General features: G+C 39.6%; 1 protein-coding gene across 23 annotated transcripts in view; it reads right to left on the bottom strand.

Annotated features, from left to right (window-relative positions):
* The window catches only part of OFD1 (OFD1 centriole and centriolar satellite protein), a 34,420-nt gene extending 8,203 nt beyond the window's left edge, over positions 1–26,217 (bottom strand). For 2 of the 23 annotated variants that reach the window (XR_013412673.1, XM_028842492.2), the window contains exons 1-17: positions 25,839–26,217; positions 25,570–25,668; positions 24,620–24,808; positions 24,234–24,434; positions 22,032–22,100; positions 21,914–21,944; positions 16,554–16,658; positions 14,614–14,750; positions 14,119–14,292; positions 11,540–11,646; positions 9,688–9,807; positions 7,641–7,714; positions 5,838–5,929; positions 4,339–4,528; positions 3,265–3,395; positions 2,608–2,719; positions 324–932 (exon numbers count right to left, since the gene is read on the bottom strand). Coding sequence is in view for 17 of the 23 variants with exons in the window: in XM_028842492.2 (XP_028698325.2) it covers positions 324–932; positions 2,608–2,719; positions 3,265–3,395; positions 4,339–4,528; positions 5,838–5,929; positions 7,641–7,714; positions 9,688–9,807; positions 11,540–11,646; positions 14,119–14,292; positions 14,614–14,750; positions 16,554–16,658; positions 21,914–21,944; positions 22,032–22,100; positions 24,234–24,401 (2,119 nt within the window). In the remaining 6 variants the exon portion in view is untranslated. Of the gene's footprint in view, positions 1–323; positions 933–2,607; positions 2,720–3,264; positions 3,396–4,338; positions 4,529–5,837; positions 5,930–7,640; positions 7,715–9,687; positions 9,808–11,539; positions 11,647–14,115; positions 14,293–14,613; positions 14,751–16,553; positions 16,659–21,913; positions 21,945–22,031; positions 22,101–24,233; positions 24,435–24,619; positions 24,809–25,569; positions 25,669–25,838 lie in introns of all 23 variants that reach the window. The other 21 variants (XR_013412669.1, XM_077988121.1, XR_003726199.2 and 18 more) reach the window with 16 other exon arrangements.
* Positions 26,218–26,232: the final 15 nt, after the last annotated feature.

The raw sequence follows: 26,232 nt of genomic DNA, 5'->3' as shown, positions 1-26,232 counted from the left end.
TGGAGAAGATACCAACGTGGTTTCTAAAGAGCTCTATTAGTTTGAAAATAAACTGTTATCCTCACAAAAAGCCAACTATGATGCATAAGATCCACAAAACTAATGATTCAAGCACTAAATTAAATTGCAGTGGCAATAATAAAATGCATGAAACCAACAGGCAGCAAAGGAAAGGCGACTATCACTCTCTAAACAGTTCTGTGTGCCAAGCAAACACCAGACCTTGCCACTCTGGCCCGGTGACCCTCACAGCAACCCGTGTCGTGGGCAGGGTGGCTACCCAACTCCAGAGCACCCCACAACCCTTTGTGCGGGTGGCTTACCTTCTAGATACATTTCACTTTCGAGGCTTCTTTTTGCTTTTGGAAGGGGTGTGGAAGAGAGGCGTCTGGAGGAAGTGCCCCCGTGGAGCCTCGAGGCTGCACTGCCTGTCAGTGCTTCCAAGACGTCATTCCTTTCTTCTTTAAGTGTGCCCACTTGAGGCTGCTCACAGACAACTCTGTCCTCTCCAAAGATATGTCTTTCCGGGGAACTCGAAGTAATGTTTTTGAAGGCTTCCAGCAAGTGCAGAGATGGTGGGCTCTTTGCTGCTAGTGGGCTTTTGGCAGAGTTTTTAATGACTCTCCGATGGTAACTTCTGAAAGCCTTTTCCAAGCGTTCAGCCTCTTGCTGAAGCTCTTTGACCCTTGCCTTAGTATTGGCTACAAACTCAAGGTCAGAATCAGGGGAACTACCCTCCACCCATGCATTTGGATAATTTGTGATCCTTGATGCAACCATACGTGCTAGAACTTTTTCATGTTTAAAAGGACTGTTCAAGAAATCCCCACTTATCTCATCATTGAGAGGCACCATGTTGCCATTTATTAATCCATTGACAGAACGATCGATCACAGACTGCTTTGGATTGCAGTACACTTCATTCTCTAGGGCTGCAGGGTACAAAAAGCAAATTTCAGAAGTGAGTGAACAAGGCAGAGAAGAAAATATACTCGAGAATATTATTTTTTTGAAAAATGGAAGAAAGTAATAAGGACAAACTTGCACGTTAAAGTTTCTGAAGCCATGGTAATGATAACCACTAACATTTATTGAGAGCTTATTATACCACCTACAGCTTCATATGTCTTTTGTAACACGATATAATTTCAGAATCCATTATGCACAATTTTGAAATCCACAAGGCTCTGAGAACTGAAAATTTATTCATAATTTATTTAGTGGCAAAGCCTAACCAGACTTGAACTCATTTGGCTGAAAAGTTTGACCTGAACTGATGTAAACCCATTTATAATCTTTATTTATCCCAGCATGAATATTCATACAGTTGACTGCAAAATAATTAATGTGTTTTACTATAGGATGCTGTTCAGAACTCCCAGGGCTAGTGTGAAATCCACAGCATATGGCCTGAGTTTCATATAAGGAAGTGAGGACCTGCATTCACAACAACACTGTGGTCAAGGAACTCGCACTGTTCCGATTTTACAGATGGGGGAACTAAAGCTTACTGAGGCTGGGTCACACGGTTAGCAGGTCTAAGAGCTACTGGGCTTTCCTAATGCAAAGCCAGTGCGTGTGCCCCACTCTCCTGCAATGCCTCCCTGTGATGCTGCAAGAAAAAAGTTTGCCCTCGGCAACACATGCATGCGAAAGGGTTCTATCCTCATTCAACTATTTTTTATTGATAGGAGACTGCTATGACTTCAGCTGTGAGAAGTTTTGCAAACAGAATTGAAAGAAAATGAGGAACAGAAAAAAGTAGAAATGAGTAGAGATAAAAATAAAACAAGTGCTGGTAGAAGAGAGCAAGGAGCTGATAAGGTAAGAATGCAGGTGGGAATGAGGAAGGCTCAGACCTAGTTGAACTGGTAACACGTACGTACTTTCTTTGAGCTTGAAAGCAACTGAAGAAGAAAGTATCTAAACTTCAATATCCTTCTTACGAAGTAGGAAGGGGCAGAGATGCATCCACAGTGAGGACACAATAATAAAATGATACCAATAACCATTTCCTGAGTGTCTTTTATGTCCCAGGTACTGGACTGAAACCCATTTCATTTCATCTTTCTCATCATGGCTCAGTAGGTATTATTATCCCCATTACAAATGAGGAGATTGAGGCCCAAGGAAGTTAAAGTAACATGCCCAAGGTCAAACAACTTCAAAACTGGGGTCCAAAAGAAGAACAGTTCTCTGATTCTGAGGGCAATGTTCTTTTTGCTAAACCACCCTGCTTGTCCTGTATATTTATATATCTATCAAGGAATCCGTAAAACTACTGAATTGGTGTTAACATTGGGGTTACAAATAAAAAAGGAAATCCTAGAATGAATGTGGGGACTTCTATGTCACCACCATGCCTTTCCTATTGGGGCATGAGACTCTCCCAAGCCATGAGGTACCTATGAAGCAAATCACTTTTGCTGATGATCCAGATGGTATTACCAAAATGGATAGGGAGTTTTACTTCTAAGATGACACATATTTCTATGGCTTTTCCTCTAACACAATAATTAATATTCAATAAATTATGATCATTACATTTTCACAGACACCAGAAGCTTTATACACACAAAAATATTTATGGGTTAAAATGTCTCTAACCTGTCTGAGTTTGTTTCAGTTGCAATTTTAAATCGGCAACCTGAGTAGTTAACCTCTTTACAGAAGCTTTGTAACCCAGAATCTGGGCCTTCAGCTGTGCAGAATGCTCAATCTGAAAAGATTCAGAATAGGAAAAGAAATCCATGTAAAACAAATCACAGCTTGCTTCAAAAGGAAAAATTCTCTTATCATGTTTGTACTCTTTTTGTTCTGCCAATTTCAAGAAGCTTTATGACAGTAAACAAGAGGGTCCCTATTAAAAAAAAAAAAAAAGCAGAACAAACAAGTTTTTCACCATCTTTTTCAGTCATATCAAAGAACTCTAGGGCATGCAGGCAGAAATCAGAAGACACAGTGAATGTCTGTAATACTTCTCAGGGTGAGAATCGAGAGATAACAGTGGGTACCATCAGGCACTCAGAAAATTTTATATTTAGGTGAATTTGCTTTCTTCTCCATTTTATTACTACTACGAATATAAAGTCATATTATCACTGCAAAATTTTCTCAGATGAGAAAGGATACCTTTAGCATATTTGGGAGAGTAATGTTTGATGTTAAAATAAATCTGATTTACACTAGTATGACTTGTGCCAAGTTTACATATCTATGAAGTGTACTGGCATCACACTAGAACTGAAGAAGAGCAATACTCACTTCATCTTGCAGTTGTTTATGCAGAGCTTGCCTGCGGCTTTCGAACTCCTCATGCTCAACCACTATAGCCTTTTCAGCTTTCCGTAGTTCTTTCTGAAAGACTGCAAGTTCAGGAGCTGGCCGAGCTAGGCCTAACAAGGTAAAAAAAATCCTAGTCATTATCAACCTTAAGTTATTTCACTTAACAAAAACTGTTAAAGGGGTTTTAAAGTGTTCCTTTGCTTTGTACTCACGCAATAAATATGATAATAAGTCTATTAAATGAGCTCAGAGCAATCCTGACTCTCAAATTTCACAACAAAAGAATTTAGTGCATGTTAATGCAAACTTTATTACCCTTGGAGCCCTACTCCAAGTAAAAGAACTCTTTCAAATCCTCAAATTAACCTGAAAGCCTGTTTCTCTCCTCTACCATGCACAGAAGGAGCTCTCTCTCTGGTCTAACTGTTGATGACAGCCCTGGGATCCAATATGATCTGGGCATCTGACAGCAGCAGTTGGGATCCAAGCAGAAGGCAGATGGCTGTCACAGTCAAGGTCATCTAAGAACCCTTTAATAAAGGTTGACTTATTCAGGGTATGCACAAAGGATGGTGGAGTTCCCTGGGCTAGTAACAGAGCCACACTGTTAGCGCTCCTTGGGCCTTGAGAATCAGGGGAGGGAGAAATTCTCAGCACTGGAGAGAGGGAGGTGGTGCAGAGCACCCGGAAGAGGTCATCACAGGCACTATGACCTCACTTGGCCATGAGGCAGTGGCCAGCCTAGAGCTACTGTATGTAGAGGCTGTTGTCCCCACTGGCCACCAGTGAGAGGGCAAGGGAAGCCTTGATACCACCTAAAGCAGGTTTGCAGAGTTTAATCCAAGAATCTTAATTTTATAAATTTAATTTAATCCAAGAATTAAATTTATAAAATTTAATTCAAGAATCTTAATTTAATCCAAGAATCTTAATTTTATAAATCTTCCCAATTTAAGCCCCCCTACCTTATACAAGTACAAAGCATAGTTTTATAATACTGACCTAATACAAGTTACTAAAACATGCAAGTCAGAAAAAAAGAAAAATACATACGGTTTAGGAGACGCAAGTTTTCATTTCTACTCTCTTCCAGTTGTTGTTTAAGTAATTTATTTTGTGCCAGAAGCTCCAGTTTCTCTTCTTTTAGTAGTGAATAATCACTCATCTCTTTAACCTTTTCATTCAGCATATGGTTTTGTTTTGTTATTGCCAAAGACTGTGCTTTGACAGACTCTAATTCAAGCTAAAATTCAAAAAGGAAAATTTACATTTGAATAATGACTTTACAGTACTGCAAAAGTAAAAGCTGGCAGGCTCCTTTAAGCATGGTGTCACAATTTAATTAAGGTCACTGGACAGAAGTCTGACTCTCTGCAGTAAGACTCTAACTACAATAACGAAAATTATCTTCTGCCCTACAGTTGAGGCAGAAGTTTTATAGGTCACCATCCCATGAAGCAAGTCCTTCTAAGATTATCATCCCATTTTCCAGAGGCAACCAAGAACCCAACAACAATTACCCATCATAGCAATATATATTTTTTAAATATGAAAAGGTAAGATAAAAATGGCTGGGCATGGTGGTTCACGCCTGTAATCGTAGCACTTTGGGAGGCTGAGGCAAGAGGATTGCTTGAGCTCAGGAGACCACCCTGGGCAACATGGCGAAACCCCATCTCTACTAAAAATACAAAAATTAGCTGGGCGTGGTGGCACATGGCTGTAATCCCAGCTACTCAGGAGGCTGAGACATGAGAATCACTTGAACCTGGGAGGTGGAAGTTGGTTGCAGTGAGCCAAGATCACACCACTGCACTCCAGCCTGGGCGAAAGAACAAGACTCTGTCTAGAAAGAAAGAAAGATTCTGTAACATGTTGTGAAGTGCTTCCCTTTTCTTAGTATAATATATACCATATTTGAGTACAAAAGCCTACAAAGTTCTCACATACGTCGAAGTTGCTAAAATAAATTTTATATACAAAATATGTTGTAAATACCTAAAGTTCCAGCTTCATCCTTCAGACAGCAAGCACATGAATGAATAGAAAAGTAAAGAAGCAATGATATGTGAAAAATGCACCTCATTTTGTTTTAATCTGTAAGATAACAATGTAATGACAGGAACTTTTTTACCTGCTGCTGATGGAAGGAGAGAACAGGCTGATGTAGAAACTAACAGTAATGGCCACCTGCTATGAACTAGGCACGTAAGTTAGCTTACTGAATTCCCTCAACAACCCTATAATGTGGAAAACATCTTAGTTTACAGCTCAGGAACCTGCAGTCACAGAACTTCCCTAGTGACACACAATCAGTTAGAGACACAGACAGGATTTAAGCAGGACTCCAGGACCCAAAGCTCTATCTACGCTTTCCTATGTGACACTGATTGAAATTAAGAACTGTTGAATTAACTTCAGCCATCACCTTCTTAGCCATATAAATGGCAGTCGAAACACCTCAAGAGGATGACTTAGGATAAATTATGTATGACTAAAATTTCATATATTGCTTAAAATCTATTTCAAAAACCAATATGCTTAACAATTACCTCAAGTTCTTTCACACGATTTACAGATTGATTGAGTTCCTCCTTTTTTGAATTAATAGCTGTGAGCTCCTCTTGCAAATGAACAGCTTTTTCTGAAAAAAGAGCCCACCAATTAAACACCATAATGTTTTCCTAGTGAATACAAAAGCCATTTAATATTTATGGCCAGTATGTCAGACCTAATGACCACTATTTCACAATCCAAATAGCAGAGGTAGGGGGCAAGTAAGAAATAAACCCTATTACCCAACAGGTGATGTGAAGCTATAACCGTCATGTATGTGGTGAAATTCCACTTGCTACACATGCTAACCAGAGTTATACCATCTGCTCAAAGCACAGAGCCCTAATACCCACAGCTCTTAACTTCCTTGAAGACAAAGATCTGTCTGTTACTATATTGTAGTATTTTGTAGTTTTCACTTCATCTAACACAAGTCTATGTAGGTATATCATCAAACCATAATTTGTTATATACATAATGGTACTAATTCATAAAAGAAGTATTAGTCTCCACAAGCTAGTAAAAGAGGCTGGGCACAATGGCTCATGCCTGTAATACCAGCACTTTGAGAGACCAAGGCAGGCGGATCACCTGAGGTCAGGAGTTCGAGACCAGCCTGGCCAACAAGGTGAAACTCTGTCTCTACAAAATTTAGCAGGGCATGGTGGCACACACCTGTAGTCCCAGCTACTTGGGAGGCTGAGGCACAAGAATCACTTGAACCCAGGAGGCGGAGGCTGCAGTGAGCCGAGATTGTGCCACTGTACTCCAGCCTGGGCAACAGAGCAAGACTCCATCTCTAAAACAAACAAAAAAAAGACAGTAGCCACACATCGGGTATTTGGGTCAACATCAACTACCCAACCCTGGTTTACTCCCAAGAATCTTCTTGAAATTTCCACCAAAACTTCAACTTCTTGTTGCAGCAATTTCCTAGAAATACATTGAAATGTAAAACATCTGAAGATTGAAAAATTATTCAACTTCCATAGTCTCAGGCCAATGTACACAAGAGTTCAGAAGGTTATACATCAAGTAAAAATACCGTAAAGCATAAAAATACATTAGAAGCAAAAGAAATAAGAAACTAGGTCACAGGGGACAGAGAAGTTGAAGTTTTCCGTAAGTGAAAAATAAAGTCTCTCATGGTTAGGAGTAATACGTACTTGATGGCAGTAAGTTGCTGCTACTTTCCTGACAATTGCAGATTTATCAAAATATATGAAATAAGTTGGATAGGCCGGGCGCGGTGGCTCAAGCCTGTAATCCCAGCACTTTGGGAGGCCGAGACCAGCGGATCACGAGGTCAGGAGATCGAGACCATCCTGGCTAACCCAGTGAAACCCCGTCTCTACTAAAAAATACAAAAAACTAGCCGGGCGAGGCGGCGGGCGCCGGTAGTCCCAGCTACTCGGGAGGCTGAGGCAGGAGAATGGCGTGAACCCGGGAGGCGGAGCTTGCAGTGAGCTGAGATCCGGCCACTGCACTCCAGCCTGGGCGACAGACCGAGACTCCGTCTCAAAAAAAAAAAAAAAAAAAAGAAATAAAGTTGGATAAAATATCCATGATAAATCACTGGCCTTTGTGAATATACAAATTATTAAACATGAAGGTTTCTCAAAAGGCAGTGAAGACAATTTTTTTTTTTAATTTATAAAATTAAAATTACAAAAATGTAATTTTGTAGAAACAATGAAGTGTAAGCTATATTTTTTAGAATATGGAACAGGCCCAACTTGGGAAGCTAATAACGTACAGCAGAACTGAAAAATACAGCTTATTTCCCCCCTACACATCACCTTTATTCTTCCTTTCATCTTCAATCAGTCGATTAGTTCTAATGATGTAGTCATCCTTCAGTTCAAGTTGATACCTGAGAATCAGAATGACTAAATATGAGCTCCTCAGTCATTATTCTGGAAAGACTGTTATCAGTGCAGGAACTTATCTATGGCACAGGAGCACCTGAGGGCGCTGAACATGACAATGTGTAAACTTCAAAGTCCTCAATACTAAAGCCAGGGATATGACCTCTGAACATAAAATGCCCAGTAAAACCCTTCCTTGATCCTATAAACTGGGTCCCAAAACTCAATCACACAAGATGAAGGGTCGTATTATCATAAGGTTATTTACTGAAAACAATCACTTTTCAGTTGGTCTCAACCGACACAAAGAGCAAAGGGGTAAATTAAATTTACACAGCACACAACAGACTCAATCCCAAATGATAATCAGTCACTTCCAATCCACCTGTACCATCTGCCCACCCCCAACCAAGGTAAGACCTTTTGTGCTCAGGGACTAAGCGCAGTCCTGAGAGCCAACCGCCAAGGGCATTATACCCGGATTAGCAATACCAAAAGGCACATTTTCACCGTTTCACTTCCCTTTCCCAGCTGTTACCATCTGCCCTTTTGGTTCCAAAAGGAAATAGAAGCACTCCTGTGGTGAAGAGCCTCCAAACTCCAACACCTGCCAAAGTCATATGAGGATTCCCAAAGCCAGACAAACACCATGCAGCCTGTGGAAGCTGTCACAGTGATACCAAACAGTTCACTAGCTCCCTAACTATGTAAAATTAACACACATACTTTAATTCATTTATTCCTAAAAATTCAGCAACTACAGACACTTCCATTTTAGCTATTTTAGTATAGAAACTGACATAGAAGGTGTGTGTAAAATACATCATTTCAAAATCAATAGATAAAAAAGCTGCCATATTTTTAAAAAATAGAATTTGTTTAAAGGATAACCTCAAGAAACCTTTGCAATACTATGTAATGGAATATCAATGACAAATTGAGGAAGGGAATAAAAGAGGCCAAATAAGAAATGCCCAGACCACCTGAGCTGAATCATTTCCTCGCGACACATTTACAGTAAATATTAACTAAGCACTTTTTATGTGCCACATGCTTTCCCACACACTGAAGAGAAATGTTACCACACGGGCATAATATCGTAGCACTGAGATGTTATTCACTGATACACAAAACTCAGACTACAGAAAAGCCAAAGTAACCATAGTTGTCCATATTTTCCTTTCTCTGTATCACTTTTTGCCTCACATAGTTTTTAGCTCTTTTGATTCTGGCTTTGATGAATCTTGAAGAAATACGAGGCACATGTTCACTGACAAATACTATGACCATTAGTGTAATTTATATATGGTTAGATACCCCCATCCTTGGGGCTGTATGAGTGAGGCAGAGAAAAAGATAATTAAAAGTGGTTATAATTCCAATTTTACAGCTTATCAACTATGCAAGCTGAGCAAGTCACAAGGTGTACTGAAAATTAAAAGCAAATCACCGCCCGCAATAAATGCTAGAGAAGCCATAAGAAGCACAGAGGATGTGCATCTCTATAGGTTTTTTTTTTTTTTTTTTTTTTTGAGATGGATTCTTGCTGTTACCCAGGCTAGTACAGTGCAGTAGCACAATTTCAGCTCACTGCAACCTCTGCCTCCTGGGTTCAAGTGAATCCCCAGTAGCTGGGATTACAAGCACTCACCACCACACCCGGCTAATTTTTGTGTTTTTAGTAGAGATGGGGGTTTCACCATGTTGGCCAGGCTGGTCTTGAACTCCTGACCTCAGGTGATCCGCCCACCTCAGCCTCCCAGAGTGCTGGGATTACAGGCGTGAGCCACCACACCTGGCTCTTATATTTTAAAAACTATCCTAACTTAAATGCAGGAAAGGATTGACTGTATTGATAAAACTATGTATTTTTTTTCCAAACACTAAAGTTTGCCTAAGTTACAGACTACTTCGTCAGTTTTTGTTTCTACCAACTTAATTTAAACATATCAGTTATTTAAAAATGCTTAACAATTACTTTAGAAGTTCATTCTTGAGCTTTCGGTCATAGGTCTCCTCAAAATTCTTTATATTCTGCTCCCGTCTCCTAAGTGCCTCAGTTATGCTTTTATGTTTTTCTTCCTGGAGCTTCTGGTTCCTGAAATTAGCAAAAATATAAAAAGTAAATAAACTACCATAGCGGAGCTAACAAATTTAGGAAAAATATCACATGTGTCTAGTTCAACAGACTAAAACTGCTACATGATATCACTATTGGGAAGTAGAAAGAAAGAGCCAGAAGTCCTCAGTGTATTTTATGAACTGACCTAGTTACAGCGTATTGAAACTAGCAGAACTGACTATGGCTTTGGGCTGAGGGGAGTGGGAGAGTCTCAAGAGGGAAGTGGTTTCTCACAGAAGATAAACACTTAAACAATGGTTATAGGTGATAAACGGCCAAAATCAATCCTGGGATGAAAGAATATTATTAGTTACAAAGTAACAAGTAAGTGTACTTAACGTGCTTGAATCTTCTATAATACTGTTTCTAACTGTGGGATTTAATTAATTAGTCCATATATATTCAAGATAGAATATTTGTTTTTGTCATTTAATGACCAATCAGCTTTAGCCAAGTGTGGTGGCCCGCACCTATAATCCCAGTTTTTCAGAAGGCTGAGGCAGGAGGATCACTTGATCCCAAGTGTTTGAGACCAGCCTGGGCAATACAGACAGACCCTGTGTCTTAAAAACAAAACAAAACAAACAAAAAAACCTATTGATTGAACACTGAAAAAAGTACCAAAAGAGAGGGCAAAAGATAGATGGATCAATCAGGGCTTCCAAATACTGAAGAATAGAATGGTCTTCATAGTGAGACTTTAAATCAACCATAGTACCAACTCCTTAGCCAGCCAGGGAGGTAGGTTCGCAGGTAGTGAGATCCAGTCATCCTGAGAAGTGCTACAAAATGCTGACTAGTCCAAGAACAGGTAAAGGCTCTAGGTATTAGCTCCCTCTGCTGGTAACCTGGAAAGTCGTGGAGAGGTAAACTGCATTTATTTAGTTTATACGCTAAGAAGGAGGGAACAAGAGTAGAGAAAATGGAGGTAAAGGTATGATGAACTTTCTCTGCCCCAATTTTGTGCTTATTTCTCTCTCTTGATCAATCTGCCTTTTCATTATTGCCAAAAAGAGAGTAAGGTAGACAGAGAGTTGAAATTAAACAAATGAAGCCTATAGAAGTGAGAAGAAAACATTAATGAAGATGGAGACAAATTATTTAACGAACTAAGATTCCTGGAGTATCTATGGGTGTCAATAGCAGATTCCCAAAGGAAAAGAAGGCTTACTGCACAAACTATGGACAGGTGAGCTTGCTGCCAATCCCAGGTAAGATCTGAGGGATGAAACATTTGTGAGCACTCAGAAAAAGTGAATAACACAAAGAACTAGTTTCACCAAATTCAAGTCAAGTCGGACCACCATACTTCCTTTTCTGAGCACACAGCTGGTAAAAGCTGTAGGCCTGGATATATGGAATTCAGTTACTATACATACACACATGGAACTATCAGATCTGAGGGACTGAATGTAACTGCAAAACATACGATCTGTTCCAGTATTAACAGCTTCTCCAAATTATCTATCTGGTCTTACTGTAGCCTGATGATAGCATCTCATTGGTCTTTTCATCTTAATGTTTAATATTTCAAAAGCAAAACCCTAGTGTTTGTTCCTCTTAATTTGTACCTTCTAATGCTAGGTGATATCCCCTTCACAAACAAGAACTCTACTTGGCAATGAACATTAGAATATTTAGACATATATTTAATAATTGTTTTTAATCTCATCACTCTGAATATCCAAAATGAACATGCATTACTTACAATTCAAAAGCTTCAACTCTTTGCTTCAGCTCTGCTTCTCTTCCTCTTAGCAAATCCATATCTTTTAGTAAAAGCTGCCTTTGAGCATAAATTTCTTTTGTTTCAATCTGTATAGAAAAGCATTAATTTTTAGCAAGCAAGCTAATGAAAGCAAAACAGATTTGAATGAATATACTGCTTCCTAAATTCCAAAAAGCAAAGTACAGACATTTAGGATAACAATTTCACCCTCAAGAGATTCCAACTCAAGGTATGCTTTTTGCTTATTCTATCTGCATAAAAATTTACTCCCCCAATGACTGTTAAACTACCATTACCCTATAGTCCTAACATGCCATGTGTAATTTATGCTATTTAGTTCTTTAACATCTCCCAGTCCATTATCTAAAAAAAAAAAAATTTTTTTTTGAGACAGGGTCTCTGTTGCACAGGCTGGAGTGCAGTGGGGTGATCCTGGCTCACTGCAACCTCTGCCTCCCAAGCTCAAGGGTTCCTCCCACCTCAGCCTACTGAGTAGCTGCAGGCACTACAGGCACATACCACCAAGTCGGGCTGATGTTTTGTATTTTTGTAGAGATGGGGTTTTGCCATGCTGCCCAGGCTGGTCTTGAACTTCTGGGCTCAAGTGATATGCTTTGCCTTGGCCTCCCAAAGTGCTGGGACTACAAGCATGAGCCACCAAACCTGGAGCCCTTACCTAAATTTTGGCATGTTCCCCAGGAAGAAAAATTAAACAAAATGTACATTCAGCAACAAAACTCCAAAAGAATCGAACCCCCATAGTTTTTAGTGGTGGTGCTGTCTGAATGTTTCAGTTCATGGGTCATTCTGACTCAGAGTTAGCAAGCTCATATGAACTCCTAAAAGAACGGGCCATCCTTCCATTTGTGTGTTCACAGAGAAAGAATTTACTAACTACCCACGACATGTCAAGCAGCATACTGGAAACTGGATATAAAAAGGTAGACAGATACAGTCCTCATCTCTAAAGACCTCACAATTTAGTCAAGGAGTGAGAAACAATCACACTAAGATGTGATGATTTTGTAACTGAAGTACATAGAGAGTGATGCAGGAACAAGGCCTAAATGAGTCACTCAGTGGGAGTCAGGGAAGGCATTACCCAGGTGACATCCAAGCTGGGTCTTGAAAGACAGTATGGTTTTGTCAGGGAAAGAAGGGGATGGACAGTCCAGGTGAGGGAATAAAGATATGGTGCTTTTAATGAGGATGACAATCTTCTTCAAAGCTTTCAGATAATCAGAGTTAAACAAACAGGGATCTAGTCAGTCACCTATCTTGAAGATGGAGTTATTAGTCTAAACACAATCTAATCATCTCAAAGATATGTGCTTCCAACATTCATTTTTATAGCTGAAGCAAGCCCAATTCCCAGAAATGCTATACAAAATTTTAGAGGGGGTGCCCTTAGCATTATACAACCAGGTCTTATTGAGAAGCCCCAAGCAAGAGTGGACACTAGGGGGAAGCATTCCTACTTTCAACATCTGACAGCAGTAGTTCTGGATGTATGTTGGAAATAGTGCGGTAAATCTAGTTTGGTCTAAGACACGCCCTTGGGAAAGGAATATGATCTTAAAGGAGTAGATCCAATCCCGCTTGCCAACATGGACTCCCTCCCACTCTTCACCCTCTCCGTCTCCTGTCCAGTTACTTTCTGGGGTGACAAGATCAAATGGTCACATGGATGACCCTTGTGGCCCGGTGACTCCTTTACCCCGGGGACCTTCATCCTTGCTCATTTCCATGGCTCTCTCCAATGGCAGCATACTGCATTTGGTTTCTAGTCTCCACCTGAAACCTCATCCTGCAATTCTATATTCTTGGACCATCCTTATTCTTCCAACTACCAGTCTCTCTAGATCGAGTCCTTGATCACTGACACTGCCACTCAATCCTCCCTTTCCCCCAGAAGCCACCTGCCCTCTCCTCTGCTTCCCTTCACTACCCAAGAGAGCCCCAGAATCTTCAATTAAATAGGCTGCCTTTCTCTAGTCAAATAAATTAGGCTCTGAAAAGCTCCACTTCCAAAGCATCTCCATTTTTCCACCCTCACTGAAAGGGGCAGAAAGAGATACTTACAAATCCTCCCCAGAACTAGAACAGAAAACTCACCTACAAGCACATGGGTTGATCTCTCTCAATTCCAGGCTCCCCCAACCACAGCTGAGCCCTCAATACAGGTGATGAGTCCTCTCTGCTTTAAAGGGCTGTTCTTCCCTTATCCACAGGAGCTACTCTGCACCTCCAATCTGCTCCTAAAACCCGAGATCTAACCCTCTAATCTGCCTGAGGAGATGGAGCTTATTTAGGGTATGTTTCTCATAATCCCAACTTGATTGTTCACCTCCACAGTTCTTCCCTTTCCACCAGTCTCAGAGGAAGCAAATTTGTGTATCCTTTTCAAGGCCCATCCTTCTGTTTGCACTCTTGGCCCCAGTCCCTATTGCTCTTCTGGGGCCTTGTTCCATCAATTGTACCATCCTGTTCCTGGATCTTGAGCCAACCTACTAATAGCTGCAGGAAATAGCCACACATAAAATATTTGTAAATACCACCTCTTGGTGCTTTTGAATTCTTTCAAGGGTACTCTTTTCCCGAAGAACGAGGGCTTCAGATTTTGCTTGACAGGCTTTCTCAAAATCGTTCTGGAACATGGCTAATTCCTTCTCATACTTTTTTTTCGCTTCCATTTTAATTTTTGCTATCTCAGTATCTTTAAAAAACTTCAACTGCAAATTGATCACAAAAAATTAAAAATACTATTATACTATTAAAAAAAGGAACAAGTTCTCTCTTTACATCTAGGTTTAACATAATGCTCTGCCCAAATATATTTATTTCATCTTTAGTTTTATTTCATTCACTGTATTTGTGGGATTCACTCAACAGGCATAAACAAATGTCATCAGAAATAAAAAAATATGTGCACAACAGTATAGTATCCCATTCACTATTAAAAGTTCTAGATATTTTCCCATATACCTAAGGTTAAGACTTTAGAAGACAAGCAAAAACATCACTCTTATTAACGGTAACAAGATAAAGCTTACCTTTTGACACATTTCTGCCCGAAGTTGCTCTTCTATTTCTCTCTTATATTCATTTAGCTTTATTTCTAAAGATTCGAACTTGATACGCTGAGGGTAAGCATCTGCAAACTGATCATCAATAAGCTGAAGCTTCTCAGCTATTAAAAAATAACACATCAAATTAGGACATAGAAACATGGTCAGCTGTGTAAGATGCCAGACCTCTGGTTCAAAAGAGCATACTTAGGTGAAAGTGTAGGGATGTCTGCAACTTACTTTGAAATACAAAAAAAGGAAAGTCGATGAATGGATGGACAGATAAAAATGATGAAGCGCGTATAATACAAGCATAATAGTGGAATCTAGGTGGTGGATATACAAGTGTTCACTAAAATTGTATCAACTTTTCTGTATGTTTGAAAATGTTCATCATAAAATGTTAGAGGACAAAGAAAGCCAAGAGTACAGTTTAAGTCAGAAAACACTGGAGTCTTTTCCTACTCTCTAAGTGCTAAGACAGAGAGCTCTTTATTGGACTTCAGTTAAAGCTGACTTACACATTCAAAACAATAACTTTAAAAAGAATCAAAGATCATGTACATCAACGCCTCCCCTTTACAGATAAAGAACAAATGCCGATACAGCTTAGTAAGTGACTACATAACAGCATAACCAGGATTAAAGTGAGGTCTGCTGACTCTTTCTTCCCTTAGTCCACGGCCCTCAAACAAACTATGGATCAGAATCAACCACACAGCAAAGTGCAAATCTCAACCCACAGTACAATCTCAACCACGTATAACGCCCACCAAAAAAGTATGCACAGATCGAAAAAGGTTGGCAGAAGTAGATTAAAACACTGATAGTGTTTATCTCTGGTAGGGATGACTTTAGACATGTTTTTCCATCTACTTTTCTATATTTTCCAAATGCTGTCCAATACAGGACTCTCCAGCCACGCGGGGCCATTGACACTTCAAATGTGACCAAATTGAACTGAGATGTGCTTTAAATGTAAAAAACACATGAGATTTCAAAGGCTTAGTGCAAAAACTAAATGTGAAATATCTCATTAGTATTTTTTATATTGAATACATGTTGAAATAATATTTTGGATGTATTGGGTTAATATTATTAAAACAAATTTCACCTGTTTCTTTTTACTTTTTTCAATGTGGCTGCCAGAAAATTTAAAATTACATATGTGGTTCACACCACTGAACAACACTGCTTGATAATTAGCAAGTAGTATGTTTCTAATTGAATTAAACCTACACTTGATGAAAGGCATAGTCATCTAATACATTTTATGAACTATGAACTTATCTTCTCATAAGCTACTGTTACTATTTAAGAGTAAGGAAGGGCCAAGAAATCCATTAAGCATATCATTTTAAACAGCTGTTTCCCATCTCTACTGAGCACAAAACTGATGGACAGGATGGTATTGTAGACCAGCTGGATAGTACAAAAAGCTCTAGATCATGGACAGGAGAACTTGGACTCCACTATTAGTTCTGATGCAGCCTGAGTGTTTCCAAGTTGCTCTTCCTCTGAGGACCTCGGTTTCCTCAACTATAAAATGAAGTGATGAGCCAGTGACTTCTTTAGTTCTTTGCAAAGCAAGTAGTTTAATCTTCTAACTGGGTGGCTGTAAAGTTAGACAAGACACAAGGAAGAACCTCCCAGTTAAGAGAAGTCAAACTCAACAAGGAAGAATATGGGCCTTTGAATGCCTGCATGATTTGGCCAATGTAGCCCTGGCATTTATGAGGCTAGGGAATGACCCTGGAGAGCACTTCCTGATCCCCCATGATGATTCCAGAAGAAATGAATTCCCTTGTTGCCTGCAGGTTGCATCCCTCCAGTTCAAGCAGCAATCACACAATATCATAAATCAGATAATTTCCTTCATTCAAAATGAAAACAGCAGAACTGAAATTAAGAAAGGCTGTAATTACCCAGAGAATCTCTGCTAAGTGTCGAACTTGTCTGAGTTTCCATATTGCAACTTTCTTTAGCTTGATGATATTCTGCCAATTCTTTTAAAAAATGCATAAGAAAACCTAAAAAACATAATGCATAAGTTTTGTTTCACAACTTTCAACCACTGCTCAGTCACTGTTTATACAATCTTAGTTTTATGACATTACTATTTTTTACATTATATATCTTTCCTTTTTTTAGAGACAAGAGTCTTGCTCTGTCACGCAAGCTGGAGTGCAGTGGTGTAATCATGGCTCACTGCAGCCTCAACCTCCTGGGCTCAAGCAATCCTCCTACTTCACCCTCCCAAGTAGCTGGGACTAGAGGCACACACCACACCCCCCCATACCCAGCTAATTTTACTTTTCGTATAAACAGAGTCTCACTATGTTGCCCAGGCTAGTCTCAAACTCATGCCCTCAAGCAATCCTCCTGCCTGGGCCTCCCAAAGTGCTGGGATCACAAGCATGAGCCACTGTGCCCAGTCATATCTTTCAATAAATTTGAGGAAAAGCCTTCCCAAGCCTGATGCAAAACCCGGAAGGAATAAGGAGAAATATTTATCAATCTAACTGCATAAAAAGTGAAAGCTTACATATGGCATAAAATAAAAATATAACATACTGGGAAAAATAGTTGCAATAATATGGAGGCATAACCAAGACTAAAGTGATGACATTTTCATAACATCGAAGAACTCTTACAAATCAGTTAAAAAAAAAAAAAAACAGAAAAATGGGAAAAAACGTGGACAGTGCGTAGAAAAAAATAGTCAAACAAAGATGAACAAAATTTTTAGATGCTGAATAAACATGAACAAAATCATAAATGCAAATTAATACAACAGAGAAACCACTATTTTCCCTATAACACTGCTAAGATTAAAACTTGTATAATGCAGGCCGGGCACGGTGGCTCAAGCCTGTAATCCCAGCACTTTGGGAGGCCGAGATGGGCGGATCACGAGGTCAGGAGATCGAGACCATCCTGGCTAACACGGTGAAACCCCGTCTCTACTAAAAAATACAAAAAACTAGCTGGGCGTGGTGGCGGGCGCCTGTAGTTCCAGCTACACGGGAGGCTGAGGCAGGAGAATGGCGTGAACCTGGGAGGCGGAGCTTGCAGTGAGCTGAGATCTGGCCACTGCACTCCAGCCCGGGCGACAGAGCAAGACTCCGTCTCAAAAAAAAAAAAAAAACTTGTATAATGCTAAGTGTTGGCAAGGGAGTGGATATATAGCTATGCTCATTCACTTGGGAGAGAAATTTGCCAGTGCTTATATATATTTGAAATGCATGTGCCCTTTAGTCATTCCACTTCTATGAATTTACACAGCTATACTTTTATAAGGGCACAAAGGGTGCACACTGCACAATGGTCTGCACATTGGTTACCTGTAATGGCAAAAAGCAAACAATAAAACAACCAAATCTCAATCAATAGGGGGTTAAATACATTCTTTAAAAATAATTAGTTTATACTGCTATAGAAAGATATACTGGTGGATTAAAAAAAGCAAATTGCATACAGTATCTATGATATAATCTTGATTGTGTTTTAATTACAAATACATAATTTTAACCTCAGTTTTAGAAGGATAAACAAGAAACTTAAATCTAGTTATCAGTGGAGTGAAACTGTTAATTCTAATTATCAGTGGAGCATGAGATTAGAGAACATGGGCAGAAACTTCTACTTTGCTTTCACTTTATATCCTTCTGAATAGTTTGAGACTTTGTCTTAAACCACACGCATAAATTACTTAAGAAATGTTTAGTTTCCTGGAACTAAAAACATTAGTTAGCTCAGCACCTTTTCCCCCACCCCCACCCCCACCCCCTTCAGGGAGGGGATCAGATTGTTTTGTCACTGTCTGCATTCCATCCTGGGATCACCTGAGGTAAATTTGCAAACATTAAGGTTCACTCTTGATGATGTAACGCTCTATGGGTTTTGACATTGGGTCTTTTCATTCTCTTAACAGTGTCTTTCGGCAGGGTGCAGTGACTCACACTTGTAATCCCAGCACTCTGGGAGGCCGAGGTGGGCGGATCACCTGAGGTCAAGGGATCAAGACCAGCCTGGTCAACATGATGAACCCCCATCTCTATTAAAAACACAAAAAAATTAGCCAGACGTGATGGCAGGCACCTGTAGTCCCAGCTACTCAGGAGGCTGAGACAGGAGAATCACTCGAACCCAGGAGGCGGAGGCTGCAGTGAGCTGAGGTCGCACCACTGCCCTCCAGCCTGGGCGGGAGAGTGAAACTCAATCTCAAAAACAAAACAAAAAGAACAGTATCTTTCACAGAGATGTTTTTAATTTTAATAAAGTCTAACTGATCTACTTTTTTCTTTCATATATCTTGCTCTTGGTGTTACATCTCATCACGAAACCCAAGATCACACAGACTTTCTACTGTTCTCATCTGGAAGTTTTATAGTTTTGCATTTTACATTTAGGTCTATGGTTCATTTTGAGTTAGTTTTTGTGTAAAGTATAAGATCTGTGTCTAGGTTCACTTTTGTGAATATGAATATCCAATTGTTACAGCACCACTTGTTGAAAAGACTATCTTTCCTCTATTGAACTGCCTTTGCATCTTTGTTAAAAAAAATCAATTGACTATATTTGTGTGGATGTATTTCTGGACTTTCTAATTCTGTCCCCATTGATGTGTATGTCTATTCTTTTGCCAATTGCAGATAAGAATTTTAACTTCCAAAAAGCAAAGGGCCAATATCCAAATTTTCTTCCCTCTTCCAAATTTTGTGCACATCATTTTCTGGATATTGTCAGGCCTCTGAGTCAAAGCTCAGCCATTGTAACCCCCATGACCTGCACATATACGTCCAGATGGCCTGCAGGAGCCAGCCAAAAAAACACAGAAGAAGTGAAACAGCTCCTTCCTTAACTGATTGACCAACCTTACGACATTCCACCATTATTACTTGTTCCTGCCCTGCTCCAACTGATCAATCGACCTTGTGACATTCTTCTTCTGGACAATGAGTCCCATGATCTCTCCACCATGCACCTTGGGACCCCCTCCCCTGCTAACAATAGATAACCACCTTTAATTGTAACTTTCCACTGCCGACCCAAGCCCTATAAAGCTGCCCCTCTATCTCCCTTCACTGACTCTCTTTTTGGACTCAGCACACTTGCACCCAACAAGGCTGTTTACTCACTTTATAAAGTTTATTCACTTTATAAACAGCCTTGTTGGGTGCAATGATCTAAACAGCAATGATCTCAGCTCATTGCAACCTCTGCCTCCCCAGGGTTCAAGCGATTCTCCTGCCTCAGCCTCCCAAATAGCTGGGACTACAGGTGAACGCCACCATGCCTGGCTAACTTTTGTATTTCAGTAGAGACAGGGTTTCACCATGTTGGCCAGGATGGCCTTGCTCTCCTGACCTTGTGATCTGCCCACCTCAGCCTCCCAAAGTGCTGGGATTACAGGCGTGAGCCACTGCGCCCAGACATGGAAAAACTGTTTTTAAGGATAATGTATCTACATAGATTTTTTTTTTCTTTTGAGATGTAGTCCAGCTCTGTCACCCAGACTGGAGTGTGGTGGCGCTATCTTGGCTCACTGCAACCTTTACCTCTCCGGTTCAAGCGATTCGTCTGCCTCAGCCTCCCAAGTAGCTGGGATTACAGGCACTCGACACCACGCCTGGCTAATTTTTGTATTTCTAATACAAAATTTTTGTATTTTAGTAGAGATGGTGTTTCAACATGTTTCACCATGTTGGCCAGGCTGGTCTCGAACCCCTGACCTCAAGTGATCAGCCAGATTTGCCCTCCCAAAGTGCTGGGATTACAGGCATGAGCCACCGTGCCTGGCCCATAGATTATTTCTTAATATCCCTTCAAGCCATGAAATAATAGTTAAGTAAAAGATACTAGCTATATACCTCAGAGTTATGCTAATATGGTAGTCACTATGCATGTGTAGCTAATTAAACGTAAATTTAAAATTCAGTTATTCAGTCACACTAGCCACATTTCAAGGCTCAATAGCCACATGAGGCTAGCAGCTACCACATTAAACAGCATAGATATAGACATTTCCATAATCACAGAGTTACACTGGACAGTTCCTAGAGCACAGAATATAGGATCATTTACCATACTGAACTTCAGTAGGGATGGTCTAGTTTGTGGGCAGCCCAGAATATCTTATGTTCCAATTTATTTATCCTCTGCTAACATTACTACCAAGAGACTTGGCAATTAAGTCACAGACTTAATGGCTGGCAGAAAAATAAGTATTCACATGATTAAGTTCTGCATGAATTGGCGAACGAACAGAAGAATAAAGGAATGTCCTTGTGGGGATGATAGCAGTGCAGGCAACAGACAAAATCCAAGGGTGTACCAAAACAAAAGGACTATTACTAACAGCTTATTTTAAAATACCTAAAGAATAACTATGCATCAAAGCCAAGTTGCCAGCTTATGTTCATGCTACAAAGCCCATCATCAAGTCTAACTAATGGTCTGAAACCCACAGTAGTTATGGACTCTATGAAAGGTTGTTATCAAGGCCAAAATTAAGGCAATTTATTAGGTCTATATAAACATTTTTGTTTGTTTGTTTTTTGAGACGGAGTTTTGCTCTTATTGCCCAGGCTGGAGTGTAATGGCATGATCTCAGCTCACCACAACCTCTGCCTTCGAGGTTCAAGCAATTCTCCTGTCTCAGCCTCCTGAGTAGCTGTGATTACAACCATGTGCCACCACACCTGGCTAATTTTTTTGTATTTTTAGTAGAAACGGGGTTTCTCCAGGTTGGTCAGGCTGGTCTCAAACTCCCGACCTCAGGTGATCCACCCGCCTCGGCCTCCCAAAGTGCTGGGATTACAGGCGTGAGCAACCGCGCCTGGCCTGTATAAACACTTAAGAACAAAAGACATATAACACATTACTGAATACAACTCTCATTCTTTAAGGAAATATTAATACATCTAATACCCTATCAATTATACTTGAGAGGGACACCTAGTATACAAAGACACTTGGCCTAAAAGTTACTAGTTTTTTGAGGTTTTTTTTTTTTTTCCTGCCGAAATGTTCCCAACAGTGGGTATTTTTACAAACAGTATCTTTCAGCCTGTCTGTAGGGCCTTTGATACTGTCTGCAGTTTTCTTATTTGAATATCTAAGTTATTACAAAAATGGAAATATAGGGGAAATGACCTGCAGAAATCAAGTAATTTAAATCAAATTAAATTTTACTCTTCTCCTTAAAAGTTAGCTTAATTCTTTTAGAGAAAAAAGTACATAGAAAAATGTTGCTGTTCTCTACAAAGATGATGGCTCCTACCTTTTTGATTTTCTTTATCAGATCCTGAAACCTGTTAAAAGAAAATATTTTACTTTTATTCAGCTATTCAGTTATAATTAACAAACCAAAGTAGATTATAGAAACTGAGCCATCGTACCAGTGATTTGTAGAGACTGGAAGTAGGGTTGATTTTAATGAGTTGTAATAGATCCTGCATAGTAAATACCTTAAGAAAAAAAAAAAGGTTACTAATTAGACATATTGTTATATCAGTGTTTAAATGATAAATTAGGATGTTTCTGAATATGAAATTAAGAAACATCCTTCAGATTAAATAAGATTATAACTATGCTAATAAAGCAAACTTAAAGGTCTTTCTTACAGTTAAATAAGTTACTATAAACATATCAAGGTCAAAAGGACAAACTATCTCTACCATGTAATTAACTTCTAAGTACTTCACATCAAAGATGATATGTCTAACAGAAATGTTTAATGCCTTACAGATGACACTGAAATATCCAATGAATACATGACTGAGTTCCTGGGTCATTCAATTACAATTTTTTAAAAAGTATTCATTGTTTAAAAATGTAAATAAATTTTTACTGTCCTTAAAACCATAATTATACTTAAAATATTGTTAAACAGACATTTTTGGTAGCTATTAAAATATATTTCTACTACAGTATATACCATTCACTATGTCTGCTCTGAGAACACTGATATTTGTTTTCAATTGGTTTTCCTTTAAAGAAAATATTCTGCATGGGCATTTTACATTAGTAGAAACCGTTAAGTTGTATGAACGAGATTAATTCCTGCTATATAATTATGTAATTGACTATTATACAATAAGCAAAAGTATAAAGTGATTAGAAAGTTAGAGAATGATGTATCAAAAATGAATTCCAGGCCAGGCACGACGGCTCACACTTGTAATCCCGCCTCTTTAGGTGGTTAGGCAGATCACCTGGGGTCAGGATTTGAGCCCAGCCTGGCCAACATGGTGAAACGCCATCTCTACTAAAAATACAAGAGTTAGCCAGGTGTGGTGGCAGGTGCCTGTAATCCCAGCTACTTGGGAAGCTTGAACCCGGGAGGCAGAAGTTGCAGTGAGCCAAGATTGCCCCATTGCACTCTAGCCTGGGTGACAGAACAAGACTCTGTCTCAAATAAATAAATAAATAAATAAATTCCTAATATCAATAAATAAAATTTGGTTGCTTATGAAGAAATGCAAATTACTTAAGTTTTCACTCAAATACTGTATTTCTTGTGTCATTAAAACTTTGGAATATGAAACTTTTGGATAATTACAGAAAACACAAAGAAAGCAAAAACATATGAACAACAACAAGAGTGAAATTTATTTTATTTTTGACACAGTCTCGCCCTACCACCCAGGCTGGAGTGCAGTGGCATGATCTCGGCTCACTGCAACCTTCGCCGTAAACTATGGTCTTTGGGTGATAATGACATGTCAGGGTAGGCTTACAGATTGTAGCAAATGTACCACCTTGATGCAAGATGTTGACAGTGAGGGAGGCTGTGAGTGTGTAGGGGCAGCAGGCATATGGGAATTCTCTGTACTTCCCACTTAACTTTGCTGTGAACCCAAACCTGCTCTGAAAAAATAAAGTCTATTAAAAAAAAAACAAAACACGCACATATCCACAGGGAAAGTCTGCTGTAACTGCCTTTAAAATAATAAAGTAGTACTAATGTTCAACAGTAATGGTGAAGAAATATAGTTAAAATAATTAGAAAAGTAGTAAAAAATAAAACAAGCCTTTTTAATATTTGAGAACTTTACAGATTTTTTAAATTACATATTTCTCACTTATCTAATTACAAAGAAAAGAAACATCTGAAGAAACTAGTGCAGGAAAAAAGAGCTCATGTTAGAGATCTAGATTTACCGCCCTGTATTGCCCCTTAAAAGTTACTTGAGCTTGGGCAAACTGATTCACCTCTCCAGCGTCTGGTTCCTCATCTGTAACACACAAAACATCTGCAGCGTGCCTATCACAGTGCCAAGCTTACAGTAGGCATTCAGCAGATTGGCAGAATCTTATTAGACAAGATAGAGGATAGATCAATTATAGGTCTGGAACATTTAGAGATTCTATATATCACTATTTTACATGAGACTAAATGAGATGCCAAAAAATTAATTTCAAATTTAGTACCCACTTATTATATAACAAATATCTTATGTGCAGGTACAACGTGAATTCAAAGAGGAACTAGAAATGGACCTAGTCAAGGAGCACTTAGCTATCATGCAGCACTTTACTGTCAGCAGAGGAAGAACCTGTTAATAAAAAATTCAAAAATAGAAAAGGAAAGACTTTACCTTTTCTTTTGCCAAACCACTTTCTGGAAAGAAAACAGAAAGTGAATATTCATAGCCACATCTTTGTAAGTGATCTGCCACTAAAGAGTTAGAGGCGCCTATTAAGAGGGAGCTCCCTTCTACTGAAATGGACCGAGGTTGCAGTTCTCCACTCAATACAGGGTGCATCAACTCATGAATTAGCTGGTTTCGAAGTTGTGTCTAGTGCAAAATAAAAACAAAAATAAAAAAGAAACAAACACAAGGGAAAGAAATTTCAGCAGGATTGTTTCATTAGAGATATACACAGATGTGTCACATTCATTGGAAACCTTCCTTCTATTTCCATAATGGTTCTAGATGCATGGCCAGAAGTTAGGAACCTTTCCCTGCACACTTTGTCTTACCCCGTGAGACAAGCAGTCCAGTGGGTTCTAGAAAAAGCTTTCTTTCCCCAGCTTCCAAATGAAACGGGTGGTTAGCCAGATCCGCTTGCAGACTCGTAACTTCACTTCCCTAGAAGCCCATTTCAGCAGCTTACGATTGGGATATTAAGTATAGGAAAAATTTCTGCCACTTCATCACACCTCTGTGGACTGTTGGAGAATATAACCAAAATATTCAACAACAGGGGACTGCTATATACATTACAAAAATATCCAAAGATAAGCCTGTCGCCACTGAAAATGAAGATTTCAAAAAACTTTTAAGGAAACAGGGAAATGCTCACCATATAATTTAAATTAAAAAAGGATACATATACAGGATATATCTACGTATTTTAAATGTAAAATATGCTTTTGAAATGCATATTGCAATGAAAACACGCTGAGCTAATCCTACTCCTGGCTGTTAATCCAAATATAAAGTATACTAATAGATATTCGCTGCCCAAATTAAATATTCATACATTTCAATATAGTTTAAAGATGAAATTTTTCATTTCCGAAACTATTATTAAGCAGTACACTAGTATTTTCTATATGGTGTCAATGTCCTTCATCCAACTGTTTTACAAATCCACTTACTAGTTTAGGAACCTATAAGCCATATTTATAAAACAAGCCTAATCTTACTGTGTTCATTATATAAACATTTCCTCCTATCTTACTGTCAAATTCAATTAATTATTTGAATATGCTCCTTTAAGACTACTCAAACTCAACATTTTCTCAAACGTTTTCAAGAGACTGTAATGTTTCAGGATAGAGAGTTATTCGGGAATATAAAAATGTAATTGACCATTACAATCTATGTATCATACGATTATTAAAACCTAAACCTTGACTGAATTTTAACTACCTGTTACAGGTTACACTTGTAAAAGTTATGACACAGATACGCCTAAATCCGATACCTTGAGTGTGTCCAGTATACCCCGATCCTTAAACGTCTGGTATAGCTTTTTGCGCAGTTCATCTTGACTCAACACATCAGCCACGGGGAGCATGTTGGACTAGAAGACAAAATGGTTACAGGTTACCTGCGGGGCAGAGGCGTGAACGTCTGAAAACAGACCAGTGGCCTCCGGGGAAGCCATAAGAGGCCTAGCGGGGAAAGGAGTTTTAACGAACACAAACAAGACTTCATTTCCGCCTGTCCCCGAGAAGGGGCAGGTGTGTCTACCTGAGCCATCATCAGGCATCAGCTTCCTCCGAAGCTCGCCTCGCTCGCCCCGCCGCGGCCCGAGTTTAGTGCCCAGCCTGGGCTGTGGGGCCAAGACGAAGGGGAATCCCTACCCTCAGAGCCCTGCCTCTGTCCCGGGGGTTCGGGAGGAACAAGGGTGCTGAACGTTCTCTGCCTCGCACTCCCAACTAGGTTTTCTAGCAAACACGCAAGCTTCCTTTCTTCACGGTTCTGAGGCATGGGTGAGGACCCAGGCACGACTCAAAGGCGGCTGGAGGGCGGGGGCCCAGAGACTAGGGACTGAAGGCGGCAAGGTATGACCGCTTCACAGCCCATCCCGCAACTTCCGGAAACCTGCTAAGTACAGCCTTCCCTCTCTGAAGAGCTATGGCGC

This window comes from Macaca mulatta, chromosome X, assembly GCF_049350105.2.
Source record: "Macaca mulatta isolate MMU2019108-1 chromosome X, T2T-MMU8v2.0, whole genome shotgun sequence".
In the NCBI taxonomy this organism is placed as follows: Eukaryota; Metazoa; Chordata; class Mammalia; order Primates; family Cercopithecidae; genus Macaca; species Macaca mulatta.
This window is presented reverse-complemented; position numbering and strand designations above follow the sequence as displayed.